General features: G+C 55.1%; 1 protein-coding gene across 2 annotated transcripts; it reads left to right on the top strand.

Moving 5' to 3' along the window:
- Positions 1-3,103: 3,103 nt before the first annotated feature.
- DRD2 (dopamine receptor D2) lies at positions 3,104-16,573 on the top strand (the record flags this gene model as incomplete). Of its 2 annotated transcripts, XM_079928812.1 has the most annotated exons (7): positions 3,104-4,232; positions 9,172-9,281; positions 10,296-10,432; positions 11,592-11,782; positions 12,684-12,770; positions 14,322-14,649; positions 16,380-16,573. In XM_079928812.1, exons 1-7 carry the CDS (start codon positions 3,825-3,827, stop codon positions 16,571-16,573), a joined length of 1,455 nt encoding a protein of 484 aa, XP_079784938.1. In that variant the 5' UTR covers positions 3,104-3,824. The 2 variants fall into 2 exon arrangements, with proteins under 2 accessions (XP_079784938.1, XP_079784939.1); XM_079928813.1 differs by lacking the exon at positions 12,684-12,770.
- Between the last annotated feature and the right edge of the window lie 1,419 nt (positions 16,574-17,992).

Below are 17,992 nucleotides of genomic sequence, written 5' to 3'. Positions count from 1 at the left end.
GTGTCTCTTATGCCGGAGTACCCCATCTGTGGAGGTGGGTTTGCTGATGCCCGAACCCCGAATCAGCCTGAGAGCTAGCCAGGCATCCCCTGTGGGTGAGAGGTGTCAGCCCCAACTCGGAAGGACACAGGAGAAGCTGGAGCTCACCCTGGGCTCTGGTTAATCTACAGGTATTTAGGCATATTCCATATTTTCTCATTTTTTCTACAATGTAATTGTATTACATTTGTATCAGCAAAAAAGCAACAAGAACAATTGAGAATGAATGCTCAGTTTGACAATTAAATGCATGAGGCCTTTCTAGCCTTGGTGAGACTTGCTTTGCAGAGTAACCAGCAGCACAGAGGAATAAGTGCTAACCGCCAGCCACCACCCCCTCCCCCGCCCCCAACCAGCAACGCTCACATTTGCCATTGAAACTGTACCCATAGTGTAAGTCTCAGCTGAAGCTCTCCCCTCTCCAGGAAGCCTTCCATGAACACTCTGGCTGTGCCCATGCGCACATGCTCTCTGGTGTCTGAGTATCCCTGTATCCCCAATAGATTTCCTGTGTGCTGCCCTCCTCCTCAGTCTGCTTTCTGGGGACCAACATGTAACACCCATGATATTCTTGGGCTGCATCTTTCTTTGGTCACTTGTTGATCTGATGGGTTATGTTAACAGTTACATTTCAAGTGTGGAGGGGTTTTCTTCCCAGTTGGACTCACAGAGCCTTTGATTCAATTCTGCAAACAGCTGTTAAACACTTACTGCCTGCAAATCACAGCATTAGGAGTTGGAAGAGAAAAATAAGAGAGTATGCTTTTTTGTTTATTCCACGAATAAGATGAGGCATGAGCAGGACACGGTGTAATCCTTGAAATGTTTACACCCCAGTGAACAAAACAGACACAAAAATGGGGAATGTTCCAGAATGCAACCATGAGACAATGCCTTGGGAGCCCCGAGGAAGATGGGAGATGGTCCAGCCAGGAGGACTTGGGCTTGATTCCAGGGCAGGAGGATTCTGAGCAAGGCTTGCTCTGAAAGATGGGTAGGGATTGGCCAGTAGGGGCAAGAGAAAAGAAGTTTTCCAGACACTTTTCTGATTTGTAGAGTGGAGATAAGAATTACAAGCCTTCGAGGTTATTTTGAGGATACATGAGATACTATATCGAAAAGAAAAAAACTTGGCAAAGTATCATCTCCTTTGCAAGCAGATGAAGCTGTCATCACAGGGCAGGGTCAGGATCCTGTTGCAGAAACAGTAGTCTGGTTGGGCATGGAGAATGGGTGGGGTGGGGGAGACAGGGTGCTGAGAGTTCCCATCAGATGCTCCCGGCCCTACCCAGAGAGGGACTAAAGAGGTGGGAGGAGGGGCAGAGAGGAACAGGCAGGATCCTGGGGGAGGGGAGTGTGTCTCCGCGTCTCCAGGCCCCTGACTGTGCCTGGCGCAATGCTTTATGCCCAGCAAGCTCAAGAGATGCTGACTGAGCAAATGAATGGCGCGATCAGCCCCTGCTGCCTGATCAGTACATAAGTGCAGGTCTCCCTCTGTGTGCTCCAAATGGGAAAAGGTACCAGCGGGCTTTGCCCAGTGCAGCATCAGTATGACATAGTGCTTCACTACCGTGGAACTGGAAGACTTGTTGCATGGTGGCATTCCATGTCACCCCACATGGAATTAGGCATTTTGTTTTCTCTAAGGGGCTCCGGAGTGGTGGTGCTGGGCTGGACATCATCTGTACTCCTCTGCTGAGAGCTGGCGGAGCAGATGTGTCAGAGGGATGAGGGTGTAGAGGTGGGCATACCCTTCTCCGGCATCCCCTCTGACCCATTGCGGCTGGTGGGCCCTCCTCCCTGATTTGGACATGGTACCATGTTCAAATCGAATGGCATAAGTTGCTGGATTTCAAATCCATTTGGGTAGCAAAGCACCTGGAAGTCGTGGGGCTTTGTGTGGAATGCCTTGAAATACTGATCATTTAGTTCCATTGTGTGAAGGAGGAACACTTTTGTTAGCAGGAAAGCCAACTATATTATATGTGCATTATATTTCAATCACAACTGAAACACAGGCTGTCAGGCTCATCAATGCCCACTGCCTCTGAGCCCCTCTGCTTTCTTTTCTCAGTGAGCAGGCATCACCAAGCCTCCAAGAGCGCAGTGCAGAAATCCGGAGTTATCCTCGTCTCCTTTGTCTCCCTGCCTGCCCCCTCCCCTCTCCCACCCCACACCTATCCAATGACCAAATTCCATGAAATTGACTTCCAAGTTAGCTAGTTACTCTGAACACGCCTCTCCATGCTCATTCCCATGCCTTCATTCAGACAATCACCATCTCACCTGAATTACAGTCACAACCTCACTTACCGCTAACATCCCCTCTGCACCGCACAGCCAGCGACCTGGGCAAAGCAGCAATCCAATGGAGTCATTCCTCTGCACCCAGGCTTTCAGGGGCTCCAAGTTTACAAGACCCGTTCTGGCCCAAGAACAGCCCTCCAGTTTAATTTTCCCCAGCTTCATCATCATGCCCTACATTTTTAGCCAAAGAGAATTATTTGCTGTTTGGGACCATGTTGTGTTCTCTCTGGCTGGAACATCTCTCCTGCACTCAGTTGCCCGGTTAACTCCTTCTACTTCATCTCCGATGACGCCTCCTTCAGGAAGTGTTTCCCCACTGAGATGCGACGCCCATTCCTCAGGGCTCTCAGTACACAAATACAGAACCTCATCATCTCTTCCTTGGGTTCCTGCAGCTGGTCCTGCCACCCCACTGAGTGCCACATTTCCGTTCTCTACGCAGCAGTCAGACTCTTCTCTCTGAAAGGCAAATCTGATCGTGTGGCTCCTGCTGCCCTTAGGGTCAAGTCTAAACTCTAGAGTGAATTACAAGGCCCTCTGTGGTGGAGGCTGTTGCAGCCTCCAGTTCAGCCCATCCCAAGCCCTCTGTGCTCCAGCTGTCCCGAATCTCCCGCCAGCCCTCCAACATGGCACCTGCTCTCCAGCTCTGAAATTTGCTTACCTGCTTCCTATATGTGGACCTTCCCCTGGCTCCCAACTCTTTACCTGACTGCATCCTGTAGGTGTCAGTTGGGCATCACTTCCTCAGGAAAGCCTTCTCTGAATCCCTAAACTAGGTTGTGTCTCTCTCCCCATTCCGTTTCCTAGCGCCTACCACCCATAGATTTAATTGTTTGGTTAATTGGCTATTGTTCCTTTTATTTATTTTTATTTTTTATTTTTTATTTTTTTGTGGTACGTGGGCCTCTCACTGCTGCAGCCTCTCCCGCTGCGGAGCACAGGCTCCAGACGTGCAGGCTTAGCAGTCATGGCTCACGGGCCCAGCCGCTCCGCGGCATGTGGGATCCTCCCAGACCGGGGCACGAACCCGTGTCCCCTGCATCAGCAGGCGGACTCTCAAACACTGCGCCACCAGGGAAGCCCCTATTGTTCCTTTTAGAATGTGAGCTGGAGAACTATGCATATTTTGTTCCTGACTATGTTTCTAGCGTTATACAGAACAATGTTCAATAAACATTTATAGAACTAAGAATGAATGAATGCATATTTCTCGTCTTCCCACTAGAAGCTGAACTCCTCACTAACTTGTGTGGGGCATGGGATGCACTTAATTTTTTGTTGAATAAATGGGTGAATGAATGATCAGCTCTTTTCAAGATCATCTATTTTATTATAGTTAAAAAATTGTATTTTCTCATTTGTTTTACCATCTGCAAGAACTTGCTAGCAGAAGAGTGGCAGCAGGCCCCAATGTTTTAAAAAGATTTGGGGATGCAAACCTTAAATCCTGAGGCTGGAGAATTCTCTTTTAACCTCCCATGGTACGTTTTAGCCCCGGAGCCCTCTGTGGGTGGCAGCATGCTTTGGGAGGCCCTCCTGCTTACGCCCTGTGTCCGTTTCTCCTGGCCAGAGCCTGGCTACCCAGTGGCCCCGCTGCTCCCATGGATCCGCTGAACCTGTCCTGGTACGATGACGATCTGGAGAGCCGGAACTGGAGCCGGCCCTTCAACGGGTCCGAAGGGAAAGCCGACAGGCCCCACTACAACTACTACGCCATGCTGCTAACCCTGCTCATTTTCGTCATCGTCTTCGGCAACGTGCTGGTGTGCATGGCCGTGTCCCGCGAGAAGGCGCTGCAGACCACCACCAACTACCTGATCGTCAGCCTCGCTGTGGCCGACCTCCTAGTGGCCACGCTCGTCATGCCCTGGGTGGTCTACCTGGAGGTAGGTCTGGGCCCCTGCTGTGCTCGGGCGCCTTCCCCGGGAGGATCCAGGCTCCTCACTGGCTCCCTCCAAGAGTGCGCCTTCTCGGGTGGACTCAGTCTTACAAAATGGGTAGATCGTCTCCTTAACAATCCCGACTACCCGTTGTAAGGCGCTTAGTAAGTGCCAGGCCTCGCGTTAGTCCTTCACATACAGCATCTCCCCACCGAGCCCTCACAGCATCTTCTGGGTGGTGAGCCAGACGGTCAGAGAAGTTAGGTGACTTCTCCAGCCTCGCACAGCGGCTGGAATTCGGGCCCCAGAGTTGGTTCATTAGGTCGTGTTGAGAACGGGAGTCATCGACAAGGATCCCTGAGGATGGCGGAGGCTCGTGCTCCCGGGCCTGAAATCTTCACCCTTCTCTCCCCGCTTCGGAATGCGGGCTGTTGCTCCACGCTCTCCTCCCTGCCCTCCCCACTCCTCCGTGTGTCCTAGGCTGTGTCTGGGACCTCCAGCTCAAGGCTGCTGTGAACTGTGCTGTACCCCTTTTCCTGGGGAAGGACCACATGGTGACGCATTGCTCGGCCGGGAACAGAGCCCAGCCCTGAGCCCGGAATAGTGAGTAGGCAGCCCCTGCTGTGGGCCAGGCGCTGCCGGGCATTCCACGGACACATACTCAGCAAATACTCGTGCTGATTCTGACTCGATATCATTCTTCTCACTTTAAGGAAGAGGAAACAGAAGCTTTGAGAAGTTGCCTGTCTTTACCTGGATCACACAGCAAAGGGGGAAATCACTGAGAAGTCCTGAAGTGGGGACCCACCTCCAGGAGGACACTTTCCAGAGTTGGCAGGCAGATGAGGGAGGACCTGGGGGATCTGGGTGGGCACAGGCTAGATCCCGCCACTTTCTCTGCCCTGGGTTCTGGGGGTGGAGTCTGGATTCAAGGGAAGCTGACCAGGCATTCAGGAAAAAGCCAATGCCAAGGTCACTAAGATCTCTGAGCTGTTACCTCCCCGCCCCGGACGAGAGGGAAATTTACCTGTGCCGTAGAGACAAGCCCCTGCCTGGGAGGGAAGGCTTCCACCTTTCAAAGAAAACATGAAACCTTTGTAGGTTTGAGCAGAGGAGACATCTAGCAGAAGAAGCGGAGGTGGGGAGGAGAAGCTGGTCTTACGGTCTCCACGTCCCCAGGGGCTCCTGTTGTCATTACCACACGGGCCCACATGGAGCTCTGGGCCATCACTCCCTTGGTTTCCTTTAGCACGGCTCAGACAGGCTGGAACTTTCAAAATGACCGGAATCTTAAGAGACAAGAAACAGACAATAGATACAATACAACCTAAAAGCATACAGGCGCCACCGGCCAGCCGTCCAATTATTCCATGACTGCACGTTTGTGGAGACCCCTAGACTCTGTCCATCCCACATCCTGTCTGAGGGCCTCTCCCTGAGGAACGCCTTCTTGATTCTTACACTTGTTCCCCGCCTGCTCCCCTGAAAAGGAGGTTCCCAGGCCGCAGACCATCAGGTAAAAAATGATGGGTATCTGGCCAAGCAAATAACCTCTCTGCGCCTGGTTTCCTCATCTAGAAATGAAGATAATCACAGTGCTTATGTCATAGCATTGTTTGAGAATCACATGCGTTAATATATGAGAAGTGCTTAGAATGGCGGCAGGCATATAGTAAGCACCATGTAAAAGTAGTCATGACAACGGTGATGAAGATGAAGATGCTGATAGGTAGCCACACCTCTGCACATTGAAGGACCCTCCCCATGCCCAGGCAAAGAGGTGTCCTCTTCCAGAGGGAGGCTTGCTCTGCCCAGGACTCTGGGTGTGGGATCTGGGGCTTCCAGACCCACCACCCCTACCCAGAGCCTCCAAGGGAGAGCCACATCTGAGCTTTAGGGCTCCTAGGAATCTATAGGTTCTCGACACACATATTTTAAACATACCTGTTCACATTATTTTAAAGGTGAAGCTCAGTGTTTCAGGGGAGGGTGAAGAATGGCATCTCAGAGGGCAGTGCTCAAACTCTCCCATCAAACAAGAGCTGGACAGTGGGCCCTGCGACATTGTCTCGGGTACTTATTGTCCCTAGAGAATGTCTCAGGTGGAGTCTCACCCTATCCCAACATCCTGTTAAAGTATCCTCCCAGCCATATACTGTACCCTCTCCAGAGACAATCTCGTTGTCCAGAATTTCCCATCCTGTTCCATTCCCAGCGATGCCAAATGCCCCTGATAGCTGCCATGTCGGCATCTGCTGCTCAGTGTACGGGAAGCACGCTGGGTTTGGAATGAGAGAACCGGGTTCGATTCCTGACCACTTTCCGCCTGGAGACACTGAGAGAAGAGAGCCAGGGCCTGCTTGTCTGCATAGGCCATTTTGGCCTCACAAGCCCTTGAGAGGAGGCTTTGCCTCGTGAATTTTCCAGAAAAGCAGATGCGATGGAGAAAATGGGCAGACTCCGATCCCCGTTCTTGACTCGCTCAGTCAACAGGTGTGAGCATGTCTGCATCCTGCCCCATTCCTGGGGCTGGGCTCCAAGGCCTTGGCAGGCCCATTATAGTGCAGCCCGATGGAGATGACGAGGGAGCAGCCTCCACAGGAGATGTGGGAGCACAATGGGGCGGGGAGCACAGGACCAGGCCTGGAGGCATTGGGGAAGGCTCGCAGGCAGAGGTGATGCTTTCAGAAGAATTAGCCAGGAGAGGAGCAAAGGCACTTGCACTGTAGGCAGAGGAAAAAGTGTGCAAAGCCCCAGAGTGGGGTGTAGGGGCAGGGGTGTAGCTGCTGGAGGTTTCGAGGGGCGGTGGCCTCCGAGGTTTGCCGTCACATTCCATAGAAATGAGTGTAAAGTGTTTGGAACCGTGCCTGACACATGTGTACAAGTTATTGTTAGGATTAGCCGAGGCAGCTTGAGGCCCATCCCACCGGTCTCATTCTGTGCAAGAATATTGAAGAATGTCCAAAGGTGTGGAGGAAACAGCCCTGAAGTGGGACTAGGATAGCTGGGGGACGGTACTCCCTTTGTTACTAAATGATCAGGTGCTCTTGGGCAAGTCCTTTTCCTCCCTGACCCCGTTAGTCTACCCTTGCAGTTACAATCTCTCCTTTCCCACTTTGTGTGTATCTAGTACTTTTTACATAATCATCTCCTCTTTTGACAAGCTAGCTTGTCTCTTCCAAGGCAGCTCAGGAGAGAGCATAGGATGTGCTGCCCAAAGAGCTTGCTTCAAATTCCAGCCCTGCTGCGAACTAGCTGGATGTACTCCTGGGCTGCATTCCCTCATCCAAGAATGGGCACAAGCAATCCCCTCTTGTCCAAGCTTTAAGCACAATAAATGAGGTAAAGTATGTGCCCACGGGAGACGCTCTGTAAACAGTGGCTATCCACACACTTTCTTGAGCCTTTGATCCAGAAGCCCCTAACTGCGTTCTAGAGCAGCTGCTCCTGGAACCTCGGAGGAAGCCCCGCCTTCTTCTGTCCTCCAGGAAGCCTTTGGCGGGCAGGGATTGAGAGCTCCCTGAAGGCTGTGTCAGGATTGTTCACCACTGTGCCCCAGAGTCTAGGACAGAGCCAGACGCATAGTAAGTTGTCCAATAAGTGTCTGTAGAAGAGAAGGCAGGGAGGACGGAAGGAAGCAGGGAGGATGGAGAAGACGGCCCTGATATCTCAGACCTAGATCCCCAGGGGAATGACAGCAGTTTGGAAATACTAGTCCTAGGAGGGCGCCAAGGTGGAGCACAGACCATGTGGGCCTGGGACCCTCTCAGTAGTGTCTTAAAGGTAGACTCTGTTGATGCCAGGGAAGCCCCTTCTATCCCTGTCCACCTGTGCCCGCCTCCCTGGCCCCCGGATATCCAGCTCACCTGGCCAGCGTGGCGACACGAGAGGCCTCCTGTCTTCTGGGAAAAGCTGCAGTTTCCTCCAAGCAGTTCCCATCACTGTGCTTAAATGCCAGCAATTGGTGTTATGCCTGAGAGCAGCTAAGAGGCCAGTGCTGAGAGTAAGCATTATAATTAGCCCTGCTGCCCTGCTGTGCCCCACAGAGTGGGTCCTGCTCTGCTCCCGTCACTGGGAGGGGCTTTCCTGCTCTCCTTTTCTCCGATAGGTAGTAGTGCAAGTTGTATCTCCCTGTCCTGACTCTGTCCTCAGGGATGGGGCCTGCTCCAACCTTCCACGGCTGCCAGGGCCAGCCTGCTGTGTGTGACTGTGTGTGTAAATGGGAGGTGTCAGGGTGTGGGTGTGCATGGGGGGTAGGAATGTGTCTGTCGGGGGGGAAGAGGGGTGCAAAACGCTCTTGCCGAGAGCTGGGCTCCTCATTTTACACTGAAGCAGGGATGTGTCATTATACACCTTACCCAGCCCGTCCTGCTCTTCTGAAAGCTCTAGTCCAGGCTTGCCTTCTTTCACTCTCTAAGTGTAACAAGGAGCAGAAACGTCTTCACTGCTTCATAGTCACTGTCTTCACCACTGTTCTTAACAGACACTTACTGGGTCCCAACTCTGTGCCATACACCAAGGAGCAGCCCGGCTCCCCTAGAAACCTGGGCCAGGGCAGGGCAGGAGCTGAGCTGAAAGGCCTTAGGCGAGTCACTGCACTTTTCTGAGGCTCGGTTTCCTCACTGGTAACATGAGGATCACAGGGTGTTCACACAAACGTTCTACAGGTGAGGGTTCAAAGCTGAGGCACTTGAGTAAGTTGGTCATCTTTCTTCTAGCAAAGTTCTTGGCACAAAGTGGCCTTATGTGTCTAGGAGGAGAAGGGGCCGGGGCAAGGACCTCAGACACCTGTGGGTACAGCTTCCCATGGCTGCCCCTCTCCTCCCTCGACCAGAGCCCCACGAGACCCCCACTGAGCCCATGGCCCGGTCTGCCCCGGGACACCGAGCTACAGTGCCTGAGCCCATCTCCTCTCCTGTCCGCCCATTATGTTGCTTTGTCCTAGGTGGTGGGCGAGTGGAAATTCAGCAGGATCCACTGTGATATCTTTGTCACTCTGGACGTCATGATGTGCACGGCAAGCATCCTGAACCTGTGTGCCATCAGCATCGACAGGTGAGCCCAGCCAGGATGGGGGAGGGGACCTAGACCCTTCACCTCTTGGGCTGCCCCACCTCTTCTGCAGGGTCAGGCCCTGTCCATGATGCTATACGGCTGGCTGTGTGCCTGTGAGTCCGCGTGTCTGTGTGTGCATGTGTGCATGTACGCGTGCACGCGTGAGTGTGTGCACGTGTGTGGGAGAGGACAGGCCCCCTAAAGGGAGACTGTCTATGGGCAGTGATGCTACAAAGAATACCCAGACAGGGACAGGCACAGAGGAGAAAGCCCCTGACCTGACTGAAGCCCTAGCCCTATCACTTCTTACTTTCGTGACCTCGGGCAGATTGCAGATGTTTTCAGAGCCCTAGTTTCACTGTCTACAAACCAGGCAGGATGGTACCTGCCCACGTGCAGGTCTCGTATCTGGTTGTGCATTTTGCGTCCAGCACAGGGCACAAGGCCAAGGGAGCCCAGGTTCTGCCCACCTGGCTAAGCTCTATCCCCAGAGCCTTTTACTAATTTGCACACATGGGCCACATGGGCTCCCAGAGGCCCTGGCTCTACGCCCTCTGCTGGATTCTTGGAAGATGAATGGAACTAATGTCTCAGAAGTGCTGGGTAGGGCGATGTGTGGCATCACAAACAATTACCATTGTTATTATTTTTTGCTGAATGAGACCTAATCCTTGCTGTGAGGGTCCTGGCTACCAATCCATCATCAAACACTTCTACCCGTCACGGGCCCAGCACAGGTGCGGGGGGTACAGTTTCAAAGGTGCAAAGACCCAGGCCGTGGCCCCTCGAAAAGCCTAAAATCCAAGCAGGGAGACTGGAGTGGCAGATACGGTCCAGGATGGAATGGTAGCCGGTCAGTCAGTTGGGGGCAGGAGAGCGTTGATTTAGAGTAAACAGGAGGTGGACCAACTTTCCATCCTCCCAAAGTGGGGTCTCTGTTGTGCCAATGTTGTGGAGTGAGTGGTCCCTGGGCCTGCACCCCACACTCAAGGTTCCCGCCCCGCGCCCTCACAGGTACACAGCCGTGGCCATGCCCATGCTCTACAACACGCGCTACAGCTCCAAGCGCCGAGTCACCGTCATGATCACCATCGTCTGGGTCCTGTCCTTCACCATCTCCTGCCCGCTGCTCTTCGGACTCAACAACACAGGTGAATCCTGCCTCTGGTTGCCTCGGGCTCAGCTGGCCCCAGCCCTGGCCCTGTAGAGGACCCTGAGGGAGCTAAACCCTGGTGCGGACATGGGTGGTGACCCATCAGGAGCCTGTCCGCCACCTCGGACTGAGGCCAGGCTGAGTCTCCTGGGCCAAGCCCGACTCCGAGTTGTACCTGGTAAGGTCAGAGAGGAACAATGGCCTGGAGCACAAGGGAGCTGGGTGAGGAGTGGGGATAATGCTTCAGAAGGACGCCTGGCCATTTTCAACTTTGAACTGAAGCAGACCAGACAGCCTTGCAAAATGCACGTGTGTGCCTGTCTGTGGGTGTGCACACAGGGTAGGAGGCTGCCGGGTCTCCATCACCCCTGATAATAGTGTTTGTATAATGAAGCTGCAGCCTCCGGGCCGGCCAATCCCAGGCCAGGCCTGAGCCACCTGGAGCAGGAAAGGTAGAAACAAGTAGGAGGCTAGCTCACTGTGACTGTGTCCTGTGCAAGGCAGTCAGGAGCGCCTCCGACAGAAGAGGCACAGCGACCGTCAGGGAGATAGATGACACCGGTGTGCCTCCAGAGACCATCACCGGACAGGACACAAGGAAGCCTTGAAAGCATGCGGTTCAAGATCTAAGTGTCATGGGAATTCCAAGAAGCAGGAATAGGGCTAAACGTGCTTGGATTAATCTGGAAAGGCCCTGGGAGAGAGGATAGACATCTGCTAGATCTGGAAGGGAACTTGGAAAGACATTGGAACACAGGTGAGTTCAGCAAAGAGGACCAAGTCATCTTGTCCCTAAAATTAAAAGGTGTCAGACCTCCCGCCAATACACAGGAAAGGCTACAATAATAGGTTACTCTGCTTCTATCATTTTCTTCCGTCATTTTGTCCCCAAAACCGTGGCGCCACTCGTGTGCTCATGGATGACAAAACTAATGATGAAGTAATGAGGGGATATTAATGGAAACGCTTGGAAACAGTCATCACAGCTTGGCTTTCTGCTCATGGTTGTTTTTAATACTCTGATTTATGCTGCACATTCACTTACATCTAACGTTTCCAGGCCGCCTTAGGCGTCTAGTCATATTCCCGGTAACTGGGAAGGCGCTGTGGCCCGGGGGGCCTGCTGACACACCCACCTGGGGCTCTCCTCCCCCCAGACCAGAACGAATGCATCATCGCCAACCCCGCCTTCGTGGTCTACTCCTCCATCGTCTCCTTCTACGTGCCCTTCCTCGTCACCCTGCTGGTCTACATCAAGATCTACATCGTCCTCCGCAGGCGGCGCAAGCGGGTCAACACTAAGCGCAGCAGCCGGGCTTTCAGGGCCAACCTGAAGGCCCCGCTCAAGGTCCCGAGATCCCCTCCCCCGATGTCCCTGCCTAACCGTGACCCAGGGGTGCATGGGGTCCAGGCTGGAGGAGCTCCGAGGAGCCGGGCGCGGGCAGATTTCGAAGGCTGGGACTTCAGTGGGCGACTTGAATCTCCAGGGGTCGGAGGTGGGGAGCGGGCGGAGACCACCCGGGAGGAGAGGACTCTGCATGGAGACCACTGTCTGAACCCAGCAGCTCCTGGAACTCCACGGCTTTGCTGTCCTCCCTTTCTCCTGTCCTCACTCTGGCCCTTCTGTCTCCCTTTCTGCCCCTCTGAGGCCTCCATCCCATCTCCTTTATCTCCCATGCTCTGGCCTCTTCTGTTCAAACCTCCTTCTACCTCACCTGCTCCCGCCTACTTCCCTCCTCTGCCTCCCTTTCTTTTCCATACTTGTGTCTTGTGACTTCCCTCCGCTCAGCCCTCCCTGAGGAAGATGGTATGTGGGCACAGAAGGAACAAGTGCTTTGGGCTTAGACACATCAGGTTCAAATCCTGGCACCGCCACTTTTTTGCTGAGTGACCTTGGGCAAGTTGCTTAACTTCTCTGAGCCTGTTTCCTCATCTGTTAAACGTGAATCAAAATACAGATCTCACAGGGTGGTCTTGAGGATTCGGTGTGAGAGGGATTGAGCATGCCTACTAGGGTGCCAGACCCTTAGCAGGTGCCACATAAAAGTCAGGGCCCTGCTGTCCCTCACTCTGCCCACCTCTTCCCATCACAGTACCGAGCCCACCCTTGCCTCGATTGCCTCCTCAGGCCCCCAGCCTCCTAATCTCTGCCCTCCTCTGAGCTCCTGTGCCCAGTCTGGCTATCCGGCATTGAGATTCTGTCCCCAGCCCCCTCCCCGTCATGACCCATGTGCTGGCTCACTCCACAGGGCAACTGCACTCACCCTGAGGACATGAAACTCTGCACCGTTATCATGAAGTCTAATGGGAGTTTCCCTGTGAACAGGCGGAGAGTGGTAAGTGTCCAGGTCAGGGACCTGGAGCCTGGTCTCTGCCTCTAGGGAAATGCACCTGCCATGATTCTCGAAGACCTCACCAGCTGCTCAAAGGGTTAAGCACCTCTCAGGATCCCCCACTTTGTTTCAGCCGAGGCCAGGCTTACCACACACACTCGTAAGCAGGCAAGGAGCAAGACAGCTCAATTCTGCAAGGCACAGAGAGGGACCCCTAGCACAAGGAAATGGTTGGGAGAAAGGACTTGGCCGTATAACAATAACAATAATAATAATGGCTATGACCATTAACTGAGCACCTAGTATCTCATCAAATCCTCACGGCGACCCTGAGAGGTTAAGTCTTCTTGATCTTATGGATCTTCATTTTATAGAAGAGAAAGAGAAGCTCAGAGAGGTTAGGTAACTCACCCAGGCCAAACAGTGAGTGAGAGAGTGAGTAGTTGAGTCCAGACCTAAGTGACTCTCTGAAATCCATGCCCGTGTTCTTTCCACTTGCATATGCTGCCTTACAGACAGGCAGGTTCTGGGGCTGGAGGCTGGGTCCTGGGGGAGGAGGGAGCAGAGCGGGCATGGGGCTCACAGTAAAGTGCAGCCTGTAAGTAGAGCCCAGAGGTGCAGAATCCCAGCAGACCCCAGGGTCTGCTCAGTGATAGGAGCACCAGGGTCCAAGCAGCAGATGTCCCATCCCCTGGGGGTGAGAAGAGGATGGACCAGGGAACCCACAGAGAACTGCACACCAAGTCCAGGTCAGGTGTTCTCAGGAAGCAGGGCCCCTGCTCTTCACTTGAACATTCACTGTTCACCTGCAAGGGCAGGGCTCCAAGCAACCATTTGAGATACAGGGGCCGAGACAGGCACTCAGGATCGGGGCACCTGGGCACGCAGTGAGGCTGCGTTTCAGAAGCTCAGGCTGAGACCCTAAGTCCTGGAATAAGGGAGCATGAGGAAGGACCTGAGGCCAGGGCCCTCAAGATCAGCCCAGCGAGGAAGATGTGGGGACCCAGGGGTCCACCCTTCGGCCCCTGCATCAGTCTACCAGGAGAAATGGAGCTCACCTGTGAGTGCTGGTACAGGGGCCTCAGGTCAGCCTGACAGCCCCTGTTTCGGCCTGGCAGGAAGAACAGGGTTGCCCTCATGCAGTTAGAACATGAGGTCCTGGAGGCTGGCGCCTGGCCCTTAGCTGGCCCTCAGTGAGTGTTGCTCAGTTCCTAACAGAGAAGCGCCAGGTACAAAGCCCCCATAGAATGGTGGTGGGGTCGCTGAGGCCGCCTGGGGATTGCTCTGAGAAGGGAGCCAGGGAGACCTGGCAGGTGGGGACTGCCTTGGGCCCTGGGTCCTGCCCCCAGACAGTCCCTGCCTCCCAAAATGATCATCCCCCTTGCCTCGCTGGCAGAGTGACCCTGTGGTGCTCGTAGGAGTCTCCGCAGGGGGATAATGAAGGTCCGGGTGGGGCTGGGTGAGGCCAGGTGAGGCCAGAGGGGCCGGGTGAGGCTGGGTGGCAATGGCTGAGAACTTGCCTGGCTCTACCCAGAGCTCTCTGCCTCTGCGCAGGAGGCTGCCCGCCGAGCCCAGGAACTGGAAATGGAGATGCTCTCCAGCACCAGCCCGCCCGAGAGGACCCGGTACAGCCCCATCGCGCCCAGCCACCACCAGCTGACCCTCCCCAACGCATCCCACCACGGCCTCCACAGCACACCTGACAGTCCTGCCAAACCAGAGAAGAACGGACATGCCAAAGACCACACCAGGATTGCCAAGTTCTTTGAGATCCAGACCATGCCCAACGGCAAAACCCGGACCTCTCTCAAGACCATAAGCCGCAGGAAGCTCTCCCAGCAGAAGGAGAAGAAGGCCACCCAGATGCTCGCCATAGTTCTCGGTGAGTCGGCCCTGGCTGCGGGACACAGCCCGCCTCTGCCCAGCCCTGGCTGAGCAATGGACCCGTCACTCTAGGTCCCATTACTTACCATCCCCCCCAATCATGGCTGCTAGGTCACAGGACTGGCACTTTTCAGGCACGGGTCAAGCCCACGGACACATCTGACTAGGTAGATTCTATAATTATGCTCATTTTAAAGATATGGAAACTGAGGTTCAGAGAGCTTTTGTAACTTGATCAAAGAGGACACATGATTTAAACTCAGGCAGTCCCACTTCAGAATCTGAACTTGACCAGTTTACCATAATGACCCCCAGAACCTTGTGACCCTGGGTCATTTCTCTCTCTCATCTCCCCATCAGTAGAGAGTAGGTTACTTTTCAGGGTTGTCGTGGTCATCAGATGATACACGGTGGTGAAAGCATTTTACAAACTACAAAGCCGTACACACAAGCGTTGTTAATATTGCTTTTGTTGAGGAATCAGGAAACTCACTTGCCTCAAGCAAGACCCGGTGGGACCAAAGCTGTGAACGATAAACAGGGCTGTGAGGGGGCCCCCGATCTAAATGAGAGTGAGTGAGACAAGGCTTTAGAATAAATTCTCGGTCAAGAATCCAGGGCTGGACTGATATGGGTGACGGGGACAGGATGGAGGGACTGATGTGTCTCTGCCTTCCAGGCAGCACCCAGGGCAGTTGTGACACCCACCCACACCCACCATCCCTTTGGCCTCCCAACAGTCCTATGACATGAGAAGGACAGGTGTCACTATTCTGGTTTTACAAATGAGAGCTCGTGGTCATAGCGGGTTAGGGGACCAACCCGTGATCACGCGGCTGGGAGAGGCAGAGCGGGCTCTGGCCAGGGCCTCTGCTCCAGTCCTGGGGGTCTCTGCTTTGTGGCCCTGCCCTTCCCAGGCACTGCTCCAGCCCCGGGGAATTCCCGTGTGCCCGTGTGGCATTCTGTGCAGACGGTGCCTCCCCACGGAGCGTCCCACCGAACAGGAGGTCCTGAGTTAGGCAGGCAGAGAGGTGGGCAGGAGGTCGGACTCGTGACAGCCTTGTGTCACCAGGCGGGGATTAGCAAGGGGTGTCCACCAAGGGCTGGGGAAGCTGGGGGAAAGCGTAGCAAGCGCCTGGCCACTTGGGGACCTTGATAGACTGGAGTTCAGATCTCGGCTTTGCCACCAAGAGTGGAGTGGCCTTGCGCACATCACAGAGCTGTCCCGAGCCTCGGTTTCCCGCCTTCCTCGTGGGGATGCCAAGAGGACTAAGTGGCTGCGCACCCAGCTCTCCCTCTGGCCCCAACCGCGCGTTCCCCACGGCAGCGAACAGACTCTCCACTCGCAGCCTCTGCGGAAGGTCGTCTCAAAGACGACGAGGAAGTAGAGTAGATACAGCCATTTCTACCAGCTGACCCGTGTCAGGGTGTTAAGCATTCAGATTTGTTTTCAAGCCCTTTATCCTCCCTTATGAGGTGGGTATCGTTATATACACTGCACAGGCAGGAAAACAAGGCCGAGGGAGGTGAGATGACTGCAAACTGGGGCCAGAGGCAGGTCCAGCATCCAAGTCCGCGGCTCCCCCTGCGGTGCTCTTGCAGCCTTGGTGCCCGGGCGGGGCCTGAAGCACGCGATCCGGGTCCTCCCCCTCTGCCCCACCCGGCGCAGCCTCCCCACCCAGGCCCTCCCCGGCCCCAGGCACCCCTGACTGCCCCCCTCTCCCCCAGGCGTGTTCATCATCTGCTGGCTGCCCTTCTTCATCACCCACATCCTGAACATACACTGTGACTGCAACATCCCACCCGTCCTGTACAGCGCCTTCACATGGCTGGGCTACGTCAACAGCGCCGTGAACCCCATCATCTACACCACCTTCAACATTGAGTTCCGCAAGGCCTTCCTGAAGATCCTACACTGCTGACCCAGCTGCCCACCTGCACAGCAGCCTGCTTCCCAACTCCCTGCCCAGCGGCCCTGCCTCGGGCCCTGGGAGCCGTGGGCAGGGTGACACGGGGCAGACTCGGCCTTCTCCTCGCCCACAGGCCCTGCGGCGTTAGCTTGGCTCCACGGCCCTCACTGACCGCACACCCTCGCTCTACCAGGGCAGTGCTAGAGAGCCAGGCACGGTGCCAGCCCTCGGGCCGGACCCCTGGCTCAGAGGCAGCTCACGGAGCCCCCTCCCACTTCCAGACCCTCTCTCCTTGGCACCAAAGACACAGCCGCCTTCTCTGACCTTTCTCTGGGGCTCTGGGGTTGCTGGGCCAGTGTCAAAGCTCAGAGGCCATGCTGGCCTGGTCTTCACAGGCCTGTGCTGGAGCGGGCAGTGGGGAGCGATGGACAGTTCACACCCCCCAAGGCCTACACCAGGGAAGCCAGAGCTCTTGCCAAGGCCCCAGGCAACTTCAGGCCCGGGAGACCCATGTACAAACCAGGTCTGGATGGACCCCAGAGAAGCCCAAGCCCAAAACTTCACCCCTTCTCCCCCACCGAGCCTGGCAGGAGCTGCTACTTCCATCCACAGCAGTGGGTCCCGACCCCACCCAGCTCCCCGTGAGGTTTCCATACTCCAAGAGCCCAGGAGGGTCTGCGGGGAGAGGACCACCGCTATCCCAAGCCCATTCTGCTGCCCCCCTGACGGACGTGGGTGCCTCTCTGTAGCACATGTCGGGCCAACCTGGGAGAGCTGGCAGGGAAGGCGGGCACATGACATGTTTGGGGCTTGGTTGGGGGTGTCTGAGGTCCTATGGGAGACTGCTCCTGACACCCTCTGCCGCAAACCACGTCCTTCTCTCTTCCTTCCGCCTCTCCACTCTCCAGTCCTCTTGTCCCCCTTTCTTTCCACTGCCTCCGCCTTAGAGGAGCCCATGGCTAAGCGGCTGCTGAATACCGTTCGGCCTGCCCTGGCCCTGCCAGAGGGAGGAGGGGAAGCTGCAGCTTGGGGGAGCCCCCAGGCCCCAAACTCTGTAACATCACTACACATGCTCCAAACTAATAAAACTTTGACAAGAGTCACATGCAGGGCCCCTCAAGCGGAGGGTGCAGTGTCACCTCCAGTCTCTGCACCCGGTGTGGCCAAAGCTCCGTGTCTGTGCTGGGGGTCAGGGTTGGAGAGCCTTTCTGCAGACCCTCCAGAGAAGGTGGCCCTGGCCCCCATCAGCGGGCACAGGACTTTGGGGGAAAGGAGGAGAGGAGCTGCTGCAGGAGGGCCAAGGAGAAGACGTGTGTGCCTGTGTGTTTCTCCCCTCATCCAGTCCTCTCCTCCTGAGGGACGTGAGCGCTCTCAGAGCTGCAGTTGGGTGGTCCTGATCTTCAACCACCAGCCAAGATGGAAGGGGAGAAC

Source organism: Stenella coeruleoalba, assembly GCF_951394435.1.
Source record: "Stenella coeruleoalba genome assembly, chromosome: 8".
Lineage (NCBI taxonomy): Eukaryota > Metazoa > Chordata > Mammalia > Artiodactyla > Delphinidae > Stenella > Stenella coeruleoalba.
The sequence above is the reverse complement of the archived record's forward strand: the minus strand, read 5'-3'. Positions and strand labels throughout refer to the sequence as shown.